The following is a 13,217-nucleotide window of genomic DNA, read 5'->3' as shown; positions in this document are numbered from 1 at the left end:
TCCCAAAATATAAAAGATAATAATTAGTAGACTTGTACAACTTTATGACATTATGTATTTTTCCATTGACAAACTTTCGCGTGACAATTAAAATTTGGATTGTGTTGATGGGAGCTCTACAAGCAGCTGCTGATGTGAGCGTGATTGGGAAATTTGGAGTCGGACTTTACTCAGCATACTTGGTTGCTGAGAGGGTGGTGGTGACAACCAAGCACAATGATGATGTGCAATACATTTGGGTGTCTCAGGCTGGTGGTTCTTTCACTGTTACTAGGGATATTAATGGACAGCCTTTAGGCAGGGGTACTAAGATCACCCTCTTCATCAAGGATGACCTGGTATAATTTCCATACCAATCTTTTGAACTGTTCATTGGTTTTATGTGTATGATTTTACTATGGTTTTGGCTAGTCGAAATTACTGAGGATGATGGACCAACCAATCATATGTTAATAAAATAAAGGTGGAACAAAAGGAATTGGAAGTAACAAAAGTGGAGATGCAGGGTATTGATCATATAAGAGAACTTTGCATGATCTCCAATTGTTTATAATTGTTGGATTTCGGGAAAACTTTGCGCAGGCCATCAGAAAATTCGCTGATGTTAATCCTCTACCAGACCCACCTATTTATGAAAGAGGTGGTGATGAAGAGGAATCTGATTCTTCAGAAATTTTTAGGGAGCGAATCCCCCCTGATGTTGCAGAAGGGCCTGGGGGCGTTGAAGTAGACGAAGAGGTAGAATCACAAAGCCGAAAATTGCTGGAAGAAAAGGAGATCATCATTTATGAGGAACAGGCTGGGGGGGAATTGAAACAGCTAGCTGAATTTACACTCTTTGGTGTAAAAGGGTACTACACCTTTGCTAAAAAGGTTAGATCATATTACCCTTATAGGGTTGAGGGGAGCATACCCCATGTACTATGGCCTTGGTGGCCACGATACCAAGACATATCGTATAGAGGAGGCGCTGGGAGATTGGACCCTCTAAGGCTTTGGTGGGATGAGTTTGCAGAAAAATTAGATCATGTAATTGTTCATAAGAGACAGTATGACAAACCAGTTGTTTTTCTACGTAAAACTGGAAATCACCCTGTGTTGTTAGACATTCCGAAGAGTAGCCTTACATCAAAAAAAGGCTTGATCAGATAATTCATTTCTATAGTGCCTCCCATGGAAGAAAAGAGCCCTATGATGGTGGAGAATCTCCTTTAGACCCATGGTTTGACTACATCATTTCCTACAAAAATCAGAATTTGCAACCTTTGGACTGGGATGAGGAATATCTTGAACCGTGGGAACTACGATTACTACGAGCACAACTAGAACAACTTGGAAAACCAGAAGATAGAGGGGGAGAGGTTGAAGATGGTGGTGTTGTTGAGGAACAAGTGATTGAGGAAGAAGTGCATGAGGAAGATAGAGACCAATGGGATGCATTTATTTTAAATCTTAAGTATATTGATGTTCTACCATTGCACAACCCGGAGCAGGAGCAGGCTTTCAAGTTCTCAATGGCAAAACGAAGACGCATTGTATAGGTTCATCTGTAATAGTTCAAGAGTTACCTTCTGCTCATTTTCTTCTACTTTGATGCTTACCTTCTGCACATTTTCTGATTACCTTCTGCTCATTTTCTTCTACTTTGATGGTTACCTTCTGTATTTTTTACTGTTGTGTAACTTGGATGCTGTGTTACCTCTTGAAGAGATGCTTGAGTTACCTCTTGAAGGAATAGATAATAATCTTGTAGAGTTTTCTGAAACTATGAGAAGGAAGACTATTCTTTTATTACCAACTTCGTTCTCAGCCGTTTAAATTCTGATCAGCTGTAGATTTGATCTTATAGATAAGGAAAAAAATGTGTTGGTCGATCTAGTCTATGCAGTGAGGGGTCATCTAGCATTAGGACCAATCTTGGGTAGGAAGCAGATCTTTGATGAGTAGTCTTCAACTGAGTAGTGAAGCACAATTTCAGCTGCCAATTTTACTTTAATAATCTTCAGCACCCTATGATGTCTTTTAGAAAAGTTGCAACTAATTGGAAGACTAAAATGGACAAATGTGACAATTATGCTGTGTAATTTGCAGTTATCAGACTTTCTTGATTTTCCTCTCATCTGCAGGAAATTTTATGAGTAGTACATTAAGTTAACAATTCTCAAATTTATCTTATATCAATATTTCCTATCTGTTTTTCCCAAGTGCATGTGCTTCTTCTAATACATCATGGCCTATTTAGAATGAAATATTTATTTTTGCAGTCCTTTTAGTTCAATCATTTATATTAAGGCTGCTCAATTGCTCAAGCTTCATATAATAATCTGTAGTATATTGTTGGATATTTATATGTTTGACTTCAGTTTATGTTAATTGATGTTCATTTGTCATTATAATGGTATTCTTTACAAGACTATATTTTCTTATGCATGATAGAATTGAAATTTTAGGCAAACTTCTGCTAGAGATTAGTATGAGAACAATAAGTAAGCAAGCTAGAAAGAGATAGAAAATGGCAGCAAGTGGATAGTGCTCTGTCGAAGAAAACACCATTAGACCAAGGGAGTAGCAAAATCAGTCACATTCCCGCCAAACCTAAAAAATGACCGTTAAGAAAAACCTCTTCAAACCCATAACTTCCTTCACCTTTCTTTCTCCCCAAAAACGCCTCAAATTTCATCAATCTCCCCCCAAACTCTCATCCCCAAAACTTTGGTCCAATCTCAAATTCGGATCTTCCCCAGAAATCAATTTTGATGATAGAGAAAAGTACAAATTAAATCTAAACCACCCAATTCTCCAGAAAGTAGATTCATGTTCCAATCTTGCTCAACTTCATCAAACTCAAGCTCAGCTTATTATCTTAGGCCTCCTTAATCACCCTCTCGCCGCGAGCCGGGCTGTGAAGAAGCTCTGCTCTCTTCCTCATGGGTTATACCAAGCTGTTTCGCTTCTGGAAAAGATTGATCAAGTTGATGCTTTTATGTGTAATACCATTATTAGAGGTTTTTTGAATCAGGGTTACCCAGAAAGTGGTCTTGCATTTTATTATGATTATGTTATTGGTGGGTTTGTTTTGCCTAATCATTATACTTTTCCTCTGATTATTAGGGTTTGTGTTGATATTGGGGAGGGTGTACAAGGAGAAAAGGCGCATTGCAGGGTATTGAAATCTGGGTTTGGGTTGGATTTGTTTGTTAGGAATTCGTTGATTAGAATGTACTCGGTTTTTGGAAGGATGTGGGATGCAGATAAGGTGTTTGATGAAAGTTCTGAGTGTGATATTGTGACTTGGAATACAATGATTGATGGGTATGTGAAGAATGGGCAGGTGGGTCTTGCCCGCAATCTGTTTGATGAAATGCCTGAGAGAGATGTCTTTACTTGGAATTCAATGCTTGCTGGGTATGTTGGGGTGGGGGATATGGAGGCCGCGGTAGAGATTTTTGGGGCAATGCCTCAAAGAGACGTTGTTTCTTGGAATTGTTTGATTGATGGGTGTGCTAGAATGAGGGATATCTCGGCTGCTCGTGAATGTTTCAATCGTATGCCTGACCGTAATGTGGTTACCTGGAATTCCATATTGGCCCTTTGTGTGAGGTGTAAGGAGTATGATGAGTGTGTGACATTGTTTGATAGAATGATACAAGGAGATGCTCAGCCTAATGAGGCTACTCTTGTAAGTGTGCTAGCAGCATGTGGCTATTTATGTAAGCTGGATTTGGGTAAGTGGGTCCATCACTATATAGAAAGTAATAGGAGGATTAAACCTGATATTTTGCTTTCTACAGCTCTGTTGACTATGTATGCTAAGTGTGGGGATATGGACATGGCTAAAGTTGTCTTTGATGGTATGCCAGAGAAGAGTGTTGTGTCATGGAACTCGATGATCATGGGCTATGGCTCACATGGTCTTGTAGACAAAGCCCTTGAAATGTTTCAAGAGCTGGAGAATAGTGGGAAAATACCTAATGATGCCACTTTTGTATGTGTTTTAGCCGCCTGTGCCCATTCAGGCAAGGTCTTGGAGGGCTGGTGGTATTTTGATATCATGAATAGAGTTTACAAGATTGAGCCGAAGGTTGAGCACTATGGTTGCATGGTTGATCTTCTTGGGAGGGCTGGTCTGCTCAAAGACACAGAAGACCTCGTGAGGGATATGCATGTGAAGGGAGGACCTGCTTTATGGGGAGCCTTACTCTCATCTTGTCATACCCATTCGAATATACAGCTTGGGGAGTTTGTTGGGAAGTGGCTGGTTGAGCAAGAACCTGAAGACATTGGGGCTTATCTGTTATTATCAAACATATATGCTTCCCAAGGGCGATGGGAAGATGTCGATACAGTGAGGAGACTTATAAAGGAGAAAGGTTTGCACAAAGAAGCAGGGTACAGCAAGACCTGTTTTGGATTGGGCGAACTAGATTACTCTAAAAAAGACGGTTCCCTTCATAGAAGAACTATGATTCATTCAATGTTGAGACAAATGAGTTCTCAAGTGAAGCTGTCTGGAATTAGCACGGCAGACTGGTGTAATACAGACTCTAATGCTGAAACCAAAGAGTGAAGGGACCATGATGGTGTCAAGGCATTGGCAAGAACTCCTTGGAACAGGTACTTTTGTGGGAAAGCAATCCTAAAGAAAATTGATAGTAGACTTGTTATATTCGTTCTTTGTGCAAACCTTTCTCCTGATAATGTTGGCTCACATAGACAATAGACTTGAAATTGCATATGATTCAGATATCGGATTATTATAGACTTGTTTCTTCAAAAATATTTTGCTTTAATAATCATGATGCAATTCACCCCACCTATGTAAAATATGTATTAGTGGAAGTATTGTCAACTATATTGTAATAAAATAACATAGCTTTCAACACTTTTAACCCTCTAGATTTTGCTATTCTTACCTTAAATTTCTGGCTGTGCTGTAATTTTGAAATGATATTATCTTAATCTTATTATAAAGCCATTCTGTGTTTCAAATTTATTTGTATTCATATTCTGCTATGTCTCCTGCTTCATTAATCTATATCTATTTACCAAATTATGTTAGTTGGCATTAGCAAAGTTCCTTCGCTTGTGTGCTTCACATGTTGACTGGATTTCGTTTGGTTCACCTGAAATTACTTCAACTGATTTGATCTGATCATTTTTCTAATCTGATTTAGTTTCTAGATTCATGAAATCCAAATATTATTTTCAGAGTTCTGATTGAACACAAATATTGTAGTGATGTTGGTTTTTATTTTGGCAACAGTGATGGTTTTGATGTATATTAGTTGGCAGGTTTTTATAACAATCCAAAATTGCTTGTAATAAATTAAATTTGGTGCATGAGTGATGATCTCTGCTTTGTAAGATGTTAAGCTAATAAGGGGGCTAAGCATGATTATAAGAAATAGTATCTTGAAACTCAAGATTTTATTAGTCATTGAATGTAATGATGGATTGAAGTTTATAGCCTAAGCTTCAATCTATTGAAAAATAATTACAACATAAAATAATTTATAGTATATATAGAGCCTATTTTCATTGTAAATCTGATTAATGCAGGAGACTTTTTCCTTTTAGCTCACTTGTACTCCAGAGTCATATATGGCTCCTGATTTCCAATCTTGAGGTATATTATTGACGGGAACAATCCAAGTATCATCTGCGTAATCACCATCACTGAACAACATTCTTATGGACAATGGTCCACTTGGTGGAGAAGTACTTGTCCACACAGCTCCATGATCTCGTTGCAGTAACTTGCAGGTAAAATTTTGTGTCTGCACATATCAAATTGCATGTTAATACCTGATTCCTCAGCTTTTTATCTGTATTTTGTAGTCCTAAATATGGTGTAATAGAATCACTAGATAATTGATTAGAAGATAGAAAAAGTAAAATAAGCTCTGGTGAATTTTTTTCAATGGATAATAGAATTGAGACCTCGCATAGTTGCACAGCAGTGATGTCCTTTTCTCCTTGTTGGTAATAGATAGCAAAAGCTAGATAACTAGGGTAGTTGCTGCTCTCGTCAATCTTGAATGTTATGTTTTTACCTGGGTAGCTGCATGAAATCCTGTTTTGAAGAGAAATGTTTTGCGAAGTCATTTAAAGTTCTAATGTAGCAATCCTCAAATTTAAGTAGACAGGGGATTGCAACTAGTAAAGTGAAACTCTGGTATCCAGGTATGAAATGTTTATAAAGAACTGTTAATTAGATATTATAAATGAAAAGCTTTTTAGAAAAATACCGCTGATACTCTATGTCCACTACACCAAGGGATCTCAAAGATGCAGCCGCATCTGTTGTTTGAGCCATCTTGCTAAAAGCATGCTCGCTGAGAATAAAATCAGTATGGTCACCAGAGCCTTGGTCTGTTATGACCACAGTAACCCCATTGTCTGAGCAATAGTCACTGTTGGTGCATTTTACCTATAGAAACAATAGTTGCATGAATAAACAGTTCGTAATAACAGTTGGTAAAAATCAGATTGTGGAAGCTTTCCTTGGTGTCATCTGGTATAGTAATCTAGTTACCTACCTGATAGCAAGCACCACAACCTACTCCATCACGGTAGAGTTCTGCTGCAGTTGATACATCTCCTCCATTGACTGTTGCTCCAAATGCCCCGAACCCACAAGCTCCATCTGCATTGGATTTCAAAGATGTAGTCAATTCATTTGTCATATCTAAACTGCTGGAATGTGATTATAAAATTAAAATGTATATTTGACAATAATATTCTTGCATATACTCACGATCTGTTCCCTGTTCATCAGAGTTTGGATAATATGATGCACGTGAGTGAACAAAACAGTCGCTACAATTTTGAGCATTAGCTACGCTTATCAGGAGAAGCAAGCAGATTGAAAGGTGAAGCAAATTATGCAATGAGAAAGCCATCTTGAGACAATTACAGAGACGATAATGAGAGTAAGATCAAGAGAAGATGTGTTAGTTGGTGAATGAGGATTATGTGATAAGCGCGACAGTATTTATAGACTAGCAAAGCAAACAAGGCTTCCCTTTAGAGGTTGGTAAGATCGTAAAAACTTTTGATAGTCAATATTAATAGTAAATTATCAACCTGAATATAAATTTTTATTTGTTGTAACTAGTTGAATGCTTTTGACCCAAAATCCCTCTTAGACTTCAGACTTTCCTTGAATCAGATGACGTTAACAAAACAACTCTTGATTCCTTAGCCTCCTTCCTTTCACATGTTAAACTTTTCTTTGCAAGCTTATCTTGTGCCTTGATTGGCTGTCTATTTCGACGTGCAATGCATCGTGCAATGCTTTCATCAGTATAGTGATATGATTTGATCTATACATTAGACTTGGAATCTGGCCATCATATATTGTTAGAATTAGAATATGAAGTCTTATTGGCTTGGAAATTGATGTATACATTATTTCAATTTTCAATTTTTATGAATTGGTAAAGTATCTATCAGTTAGGCACTTCTGCACTAGTGCTTCAACTGGTCCCTGTAACCCAGGGACCTGCTTTCTTCCTTGAGGAAATTGCTCTGAAATGAATGATCCTTTAATACTTTGTTATATTACACATTTGTTGAACATTCAAGCTCTCCTTTATCTAAAATCGTGTCAAAGATGGAGTAAGATGTGAGCCGCCAATAGATAATTTTTTGAGCCCTCTTCATGCATACCTTTAATTAGTTGTTAATTAACCTGGAGAGATGATAGGATCTTTTCATACCACTAAAATACTAGACATAACAACATGATGAATGTAAAGTATGGAAATGAAGAATAAACAAATGGTTACCGTTGCATAGAAATGATTAACAAAAACGCTATTTTAAGAGAATGCAACAACTCAATTTGATGTCAACATCTTTAGTGATAATGGGGAATAGTGGCCTGGACCAATGTGGCTAGTATATCCATTATCCTAGTATTTGCCTAACATTGAGAATCAGACAATCAGTGGGCAAATTTGGTTAGCCTAGCCCTGACTTGAAAGCAAGAACAATTGAGTGTGAATACCGACATAAGGGGTTGAATCCCCAACTTTATGAGTCGATTGGTATATGGGAATGAAAACTTGATATACGACCTCCGTTTCTTCTTATTTGCAACAAAAAAATATATTTTATATCTCATAAATAAATAAATAATATCCTAAAATGGAATCAAAACTTCCAACCACACACTCATTTTCCACATACCAAACAATCAAATACCACAACATAGAATAATTGGTGTGATGAAGGATATGGAAATGTACCAACAAAAATGTTAAATTCAAAACCAACACAATATGATCTATCTAATACAAAGTACTTGTAATAATTCCCCTAAAAAAAATAAAAAATAAAAAATCTAACACTTGTACTTAGTGGCTCTACTTTGTACTTTGTCCTATTCCAAGAAAGTTAGTTGAGGGGTGAGAGGAATGTATCCCATCAAATAGAAATTGGGGTGATGGCGTGAGCTCCAACCAATTGGGAATTGAATCTAACACTTGATTTTGTTGGATGCTTTAACAATTTGGTAACCTAATGTTAGGAGGCCAAAAATGAGCAGCAATATGGCTAGAATATTATGATTAATTGATTATCATATTTTCATGTGCTTCGCATATATGTAATTCCTCCAAGTATTTTAATTTACTGCATGATTAGTATAAATCGAGAATAAGGGTCTATTTTGATTTACTGAATTGAACTAAACTGTTTATGAGAGAAGGAAATTAGGAACTGAACTGATTGGAGCTGAACTGAACTGAAATTAAGCTGAAGAGAACAGGCCCTAAGACATCTAAAAATAAAGACCGGCTTAACATTTTTTTTTAAACATACACGACCATGCCATATATTAAAGAAGGTCGATTTTCGAGGGAACCAAGCAAATAAATTTGTTATTACTCAAAAAAAAAAAAAAAAACAAGCAAATAAATTTGTTACAAGCGAATCCCACCTTGCAACGAGGTGAGCCAAAGAGTTACCTAACCGCTTAACTATATAAGCTATATTCTATTTAGGAAAAAAAAAATAAGTGCAATGAAAAATAAAGAACTCCATATGAGATTAATATTTTTTTATTTTTCATTAAAGAATTATATAGAATTAAATGTACTTCATAATCTTGAATAACAACAATAATAGTGCTAACTCAGAGATTGTATTGCTTCAGGTGAAGTTTTTTTATTAAAGCGATTGTTGATCGAATCTGCGATGTAACTAGTTCTAACATGATATGTACTTGTGTTGGAATTTTAGATTTCTTAAAAACAAATTAATATGGTGTAGCGAAAAAAAAGCAGGAGAACAAGAACCAATTATCAACTCCTAGCATTTTAGCAACCACATAGAATGTGCTTAAAGACAATTGGCATAAATCCTACTAGTATATTCTCTTAATTTTTATTTTTTACTAGAGTGTATCCGTGTAAAATGCACGGGATATATATCACACAGTAAGATATTAAAATGAATACAATGTAGGAAGTTTTTTTTTAAAGGAAAATTGTGGAACTTATGCTAGCGTGTTTTCTGTGTGCTGCAATACCGTAGGGTTATTGGTAGAAAAATGGAGTAACCTGTATTATATTGAAATGGTAAACCCTTATTATACTTTTTGAGTAACCCTGAAAACAGTATAACCCCTATATTATTAACTAAGTAAGCTCTACATCCGTAACGGAGTAACCATTATAACACTAACCGAGTAATTTCATAAAGTGGCCAGCTAAAAGTTAGTGAACTTATGGGGGGCTATATTATTTTCAAAAATAAATAAAATGCCTATAATTTTAAGATTGAAGTTTTCAAGCGTTGGGATAATACAAAATTAAAAAAATGAAACGTGCAATTATAATATAAAATCCTTTCAATATTGTGTTATAAAAAATTAGTGTGTATATTTGTAATATTAAGTAAAGTGGGTAGTTCCCTCAAAAATTAAAAAGTAAAGTGGGTAGTTTATATATTAACTTTTCTATAAGATGAAAAAACATAATAAATATGCTTGTAGTTGAACGTTGTTAAAAAATGTGCAATTATATATGGAGATATATATTGTATTGTAAAATTGTAAAAGTGAAAATAATTTATTTATTTTTTTTATCTAAAATTTAGAGAAGTGGAAGTTATTGACAACCAATAAAAAAAAAAGAAAAAGAAAAGATAGATAGGGTAGTTATTTTCAACAAAAAAAAAGATAGATAGGGTAGTTATTTTCAAAAAAAAAAAAAAAAAAAAAAAAAAAGATTGCACCAAATTGTAGAATTGGGGTTTTGGAGTGATGTGGTTAAGTGTTGCAAAATTGACTCTACAATTATATATTAGATTTTGACTACAATTTCTGACGAATATTCTTTTCAAAAACATTTTTCTTTTAAATTATTTACTTAAGATTTTCTTTCTCCCTCCTCAAATCACATCATACCAGACTCTCAGGCTCAACTAATCTGCCTTCCCACAATTCGCAAATTTCATCCAATTAATTTGTTGATTGCCATCTTACCAATTTACCATGACTGCTGGTAATTCTTCCTCTGACTGGTAAAGTTCTTCCCTTTTCTTTCATTTTTTCCGTTGATTTTGAGATTTTGATTGGAATCTGATGTGGGGTTTTCTCGTTTTTATCTAATTTGTTGTTAGATTGTATATTGGTCCATTTATTGGTTTGATGAATCTGAGTGATTGGTGAGAGAAGAATGATCATTTGGTTGATCTAGTCTAGATTCTAGCATTTGTTAACTAAGCTGGGTTTTTCTCTAAGAATCCCATTGTTTACAAGTTGCTGAAGCATTATTCTTTCAAATGAATTGTATGTTTGAAGTATGTTACTCGGACTTTTCATTTCAGTCAAAACACACGGATATTTATTGATATGTTACATAGAAACTTGACGTTTACCTTATGACCAACTTAGCTGGATATTTATTGATATGTTACATAGAAACTTGACGTTTACCTTATGACCAACTTAGCTAGCAGACACCCAAGCGTTCTTCTTTGCTTACATTGACTAAATGGTCTGTTAATTCCACAAGTAGTGTTATTAGGAAACTGTTTAACAAAAATACTCCTCAAATAGTGAATTTGACATCTTGGTGACGGTTTACAACATTTGTGGGTCCTGGTTGTTCTTTCCCTTATTTTACTTAGTTTCAGAGCAAGCTAGAAAAGTAGAAAGTGTAAGAAGTAGACACATCATTTTTTGTGGTGTACCTTGTTTACTTTAAGTAATCTGACATGGATGTTGATATCAATGATATGTTTTGTGCAAGTATTTTTGATGCCAAATTAAATTAGTTATTGGAAATTATCATAGATACTTTGATCCAATCCTACACCTAGCACTATTTTAGGGAATCCATGGAGCAGACATGACCAGATAAATTCTGGAAAAATTGTACAGGTTAACTGACTCTTGGTTTTCGACTCAACGAGTCTGCTTGTTGCCTGTTGTAATTTTCACCATCTAGCGCAATCAATTCAATTATTAATCAGAGGTACATACATACTTTTTATTTGCATAGATATGTATGATCCACAACTAATGATTGTTGAGTGACCCTAATGACTTAACTCATCATGTGAATGACAAAGTATCACTATATAGAACTGGGACACACACCCAACACATTTAAACTAAGATTTTGTTGGATTCACATGTGATTATGTGAAGGGTTCGTGTCCCAAATACTGCCAGGATCCTCATGGGAAGAATCAGGGCAATTGTGTATTTGATGTGTAGAGTTTAGACATTACTTATTGGAAGGTTTGAATTTTTAATCTTACATACTTTTTCTGTTGTAGCAGCAAATCTGCTCTGCTCAAACTTGCTCCTGTGGAAGCTGTCTTATTTGATGTGGACGGAACCTTGTGTGATTCAGATCCTCTCCATCACCATGCTTTCCGTGAAATGCTTCAGGAGGTACATCTACAAAATTATAAGTTCTGATTTTCTAGTAACTAAATCACCGCAGTGAAGATATGAAATCTCTCTTGTGAATCATGTCTATATTCTGATGTTAAAATGAACAGCTAGCATGTTGCCAGATAGTATAGATGATGAGAGAGTGAGAGACACAGGCTGTTTTTTTAAAAAAAATTAATACTTTTTCTTGTTTTAAATAGATCGGTTTCAATGGTGGTGTTCCAATAGACGAGGAATTCTTTATTCAGAACATAGCTGGAAAGCATAATGATGACATCGCCAGGGCCCTCTTCCCTGATGACTATGAGCGAGGCTTGAAATTTACAGATGATAAGGAAGCCTATTTTAGAAGGTAAGTTTGTGTCATTCTTTGGTTTAGAATTTAGCTGAATTCTCTAGTATCTGGCTTATGCAATGTGGTCTTTGTAAATCAGGCTGGTGGTTGAACAGTTGAAGCCTATAGACGGCCTAAGCAAGCTAGTGAAATGGATCACAGATCATGGCTTGAAAAGGGCAGCCGTTACTAACGCCCCTAGAGCTAATGCTGAGCTCATGATCTCAATGCTCGGCCTCACTGAATTTTTCCAGGCTATTATAGTTGGAAGCGAGTGTGAACATGCAAAACCACACCCAGCACCTTATTTGAAGGGTTTGGAAGCAATTGGTGCATCAAAAGAGCATACCTTTATCTTTGAGGTTTGCTTGGCTTTTCTCTGTTTTTCATTTTGTGTTTATTCTATATATTGAATTTATATACCTCATAAAGATAATGTTAACCCTTAATTGCAGGATTCTCCTTCTGGAATCAGAGCTGGTGTAGCTGCTGGAATGCCTGTGATCGGCTTGAGTACTAGAAATCCCGAAAACCTTTTGATGAAAGAAAATCCAGCTTTCCTCATTAAAGACTACGAAGATTCAAAGTTGTGGTCTGCTTTAGAGGAGCTGGAAAAGGAAAACGGTGTTAGAACTAAAGCAGAGGCTGCTTGAGATTCTTTGAAGTAGAAGGTACAGATTAGCTGTAGTGAGGCTGCGGAAAATCAAATTGGTATAATAATGAAAACTAATTTTGGTGTTTGATAAGCATGCAATGCTGCATCTCTTGGTATTTTGTAGTTATGCAGCTCATCTATTCTTACTGCTGGAGGCAGATATATTTTATTCAAGTTCCTGTAAAAGGATATTAAACAGTAGAATCAATCCACCAGGCTTGGTGCAACCAGGTACCAATACACATAATCTTTAACGTCGCTTCAAATACAGTCTTTTTACTACATCCATCAAAATTTACCATTTGACTTTTGTG

At 35.7% G+C, this 13,217-nt stretch overlaps 3 protein-coding genes across 4 annotated transcripts; 2 read left to right on the top strand and 1 right to left on the bottom strand.

The window, feature by feature from the left end:
• The first annotated feature begins 2,602 nt into the window (after positions 1-2,602).
• Positions 2,603-4,907, top strand: LOC145569372 (pentatricopeptide repeat-containing protein At5g15300-like). Its single transcript, XM_081628715.1, has one exon. It carries the CDS (start codon positions 2,603-2,605, stop codon positions 4,565-4,567), a length of 1,965 nt encoding a protein of 654 aa, XP_081484841.1. The 3' UTR covers positions 4,568-4,907.
• A 488-nt stretch (positions 4,908-5,395) lies between these two features.
• On the bottom strand, positions 5,396-6,976 carry LOC145569370 (expansin-like B1). The gene is made up of 5 exons (XM_081628714.1): positions 6,758-6,976; positions 6,540-6,646; positions 6,249-6,430; positions 5,941-6,073; positions 5,396-5,777 (listed from the first exon to the last, which is right to left on the bottom strand). The coding sequence occupies exons 1-5, from the start codon at positions 6,900-6,902 to the stop codon at positions 5,574-5,576; spliced, it is 771 nt and encodes a 256-aa protein (XP_081484840.1). The 5' UTR covers positions 6,903-6,976; the 3' UTR covers positions 5,396-5,573.
• Positions 6,977-10,341: 3,365 nt separating this feature from the next.
• Positions 10,342-13,185, top strand: LOC145567872 (haloacid dehalogenase-like hydrolase domain-containing protein Sgpp). Of its 2 annotated transcripts, none has more exons than XM_081627283.1 (5): positions 10,342-10,530; positions 11,794-11,911; positions 12,115-12,266; positions 12,349-12,610; positions 12,704-13,185. In XM_081627283.1, exons 1-5 carry the CDS (start codon positions 10,502-10,504, stop codon positions 12,899-12,901), a joined length of 759 nt encoding a protein of 252 aa, XP_081483409.1. In that variant the 5' UTR covers positions 10,342-10,501; the 3' UTR covers positions 12,902-13,185. The 2 variants fall into 2 exon arrangements, with proteins under 2 accessions (XP_081483409.1, XP_081483410.1); XM_081627284.1 differs by having other exon boundaries at positions 10,343-10,530; positions 11,797-11,911; positions 12,704-13,184.
• Positions 13,186-13,217: the final 32 nt, after the last annotated feature.

The sequence above is a fragment of the Chenopodium album genome, chromosome 11 (assembly GCF_948465745.1).
Source record: "Chenopodium album chromosome 11, dcCheAlbu1.1, whole genome shotgun sequence".
NCBI classification, from domain to species: domain Eukaryota; kingdom Viridiplantae; phylum Streptophyta; class Magnoliopsida; order Caryophyllales; family Amaranthaceae; genus Chenopodium; species Chenopodium album.
This window is presented reverse-complemented; position numbering and strand designations above follow the sequence as displayed.

Coding starts and splice junctions, on each gene's coding strand:
- LOC145567872 (XM_081627283.1), top strand. CDS start 10,502: ATGACTGCTGGTAATTCTTCCTCTGACTG. Junction 11,912..12,114: donor TCCGTGAAATGCTTCAGGAG/GTACATCTACAA, acceptor TGTTTTAAATAG/ATCGGTTTCAATGGTGGTGT. Junction 12,611..12,703: donor AGCATACCTTTATCTTTGAG/GTTTGCTTGGCT, acceptor CCTTAATTGCAG/GATTCTCCTTCTGGAATCAG.
- LOC145569370 (XM_081628714.1), bottom strand. CDS start 6,902: ATGGCTTTCTCATTGCATAATTTGCTTCACCTTTCAATCTGCTTGCTT. Junction 6,074..6,248: donor GTGGACATAGAGTATCAGCG/GTATTTTTCTAA, acceptor TCTTCAAAACAG/GATTTCATGCAGCTACCCAG. Junction 5,778..5,940: donor CTGCTGTGCAACTATGCGAG/GTCTCAATTCTA, acceptor TGATATGTGCAG/ACACAAAATTTTACCTGCAA.
- LOC145569372 (XM_081628715.1), top strand. CDS start 2,603: ATGACCGTTAAGAAAAACCTCTTCAAACCCATAACTTCCTTCACCTTT.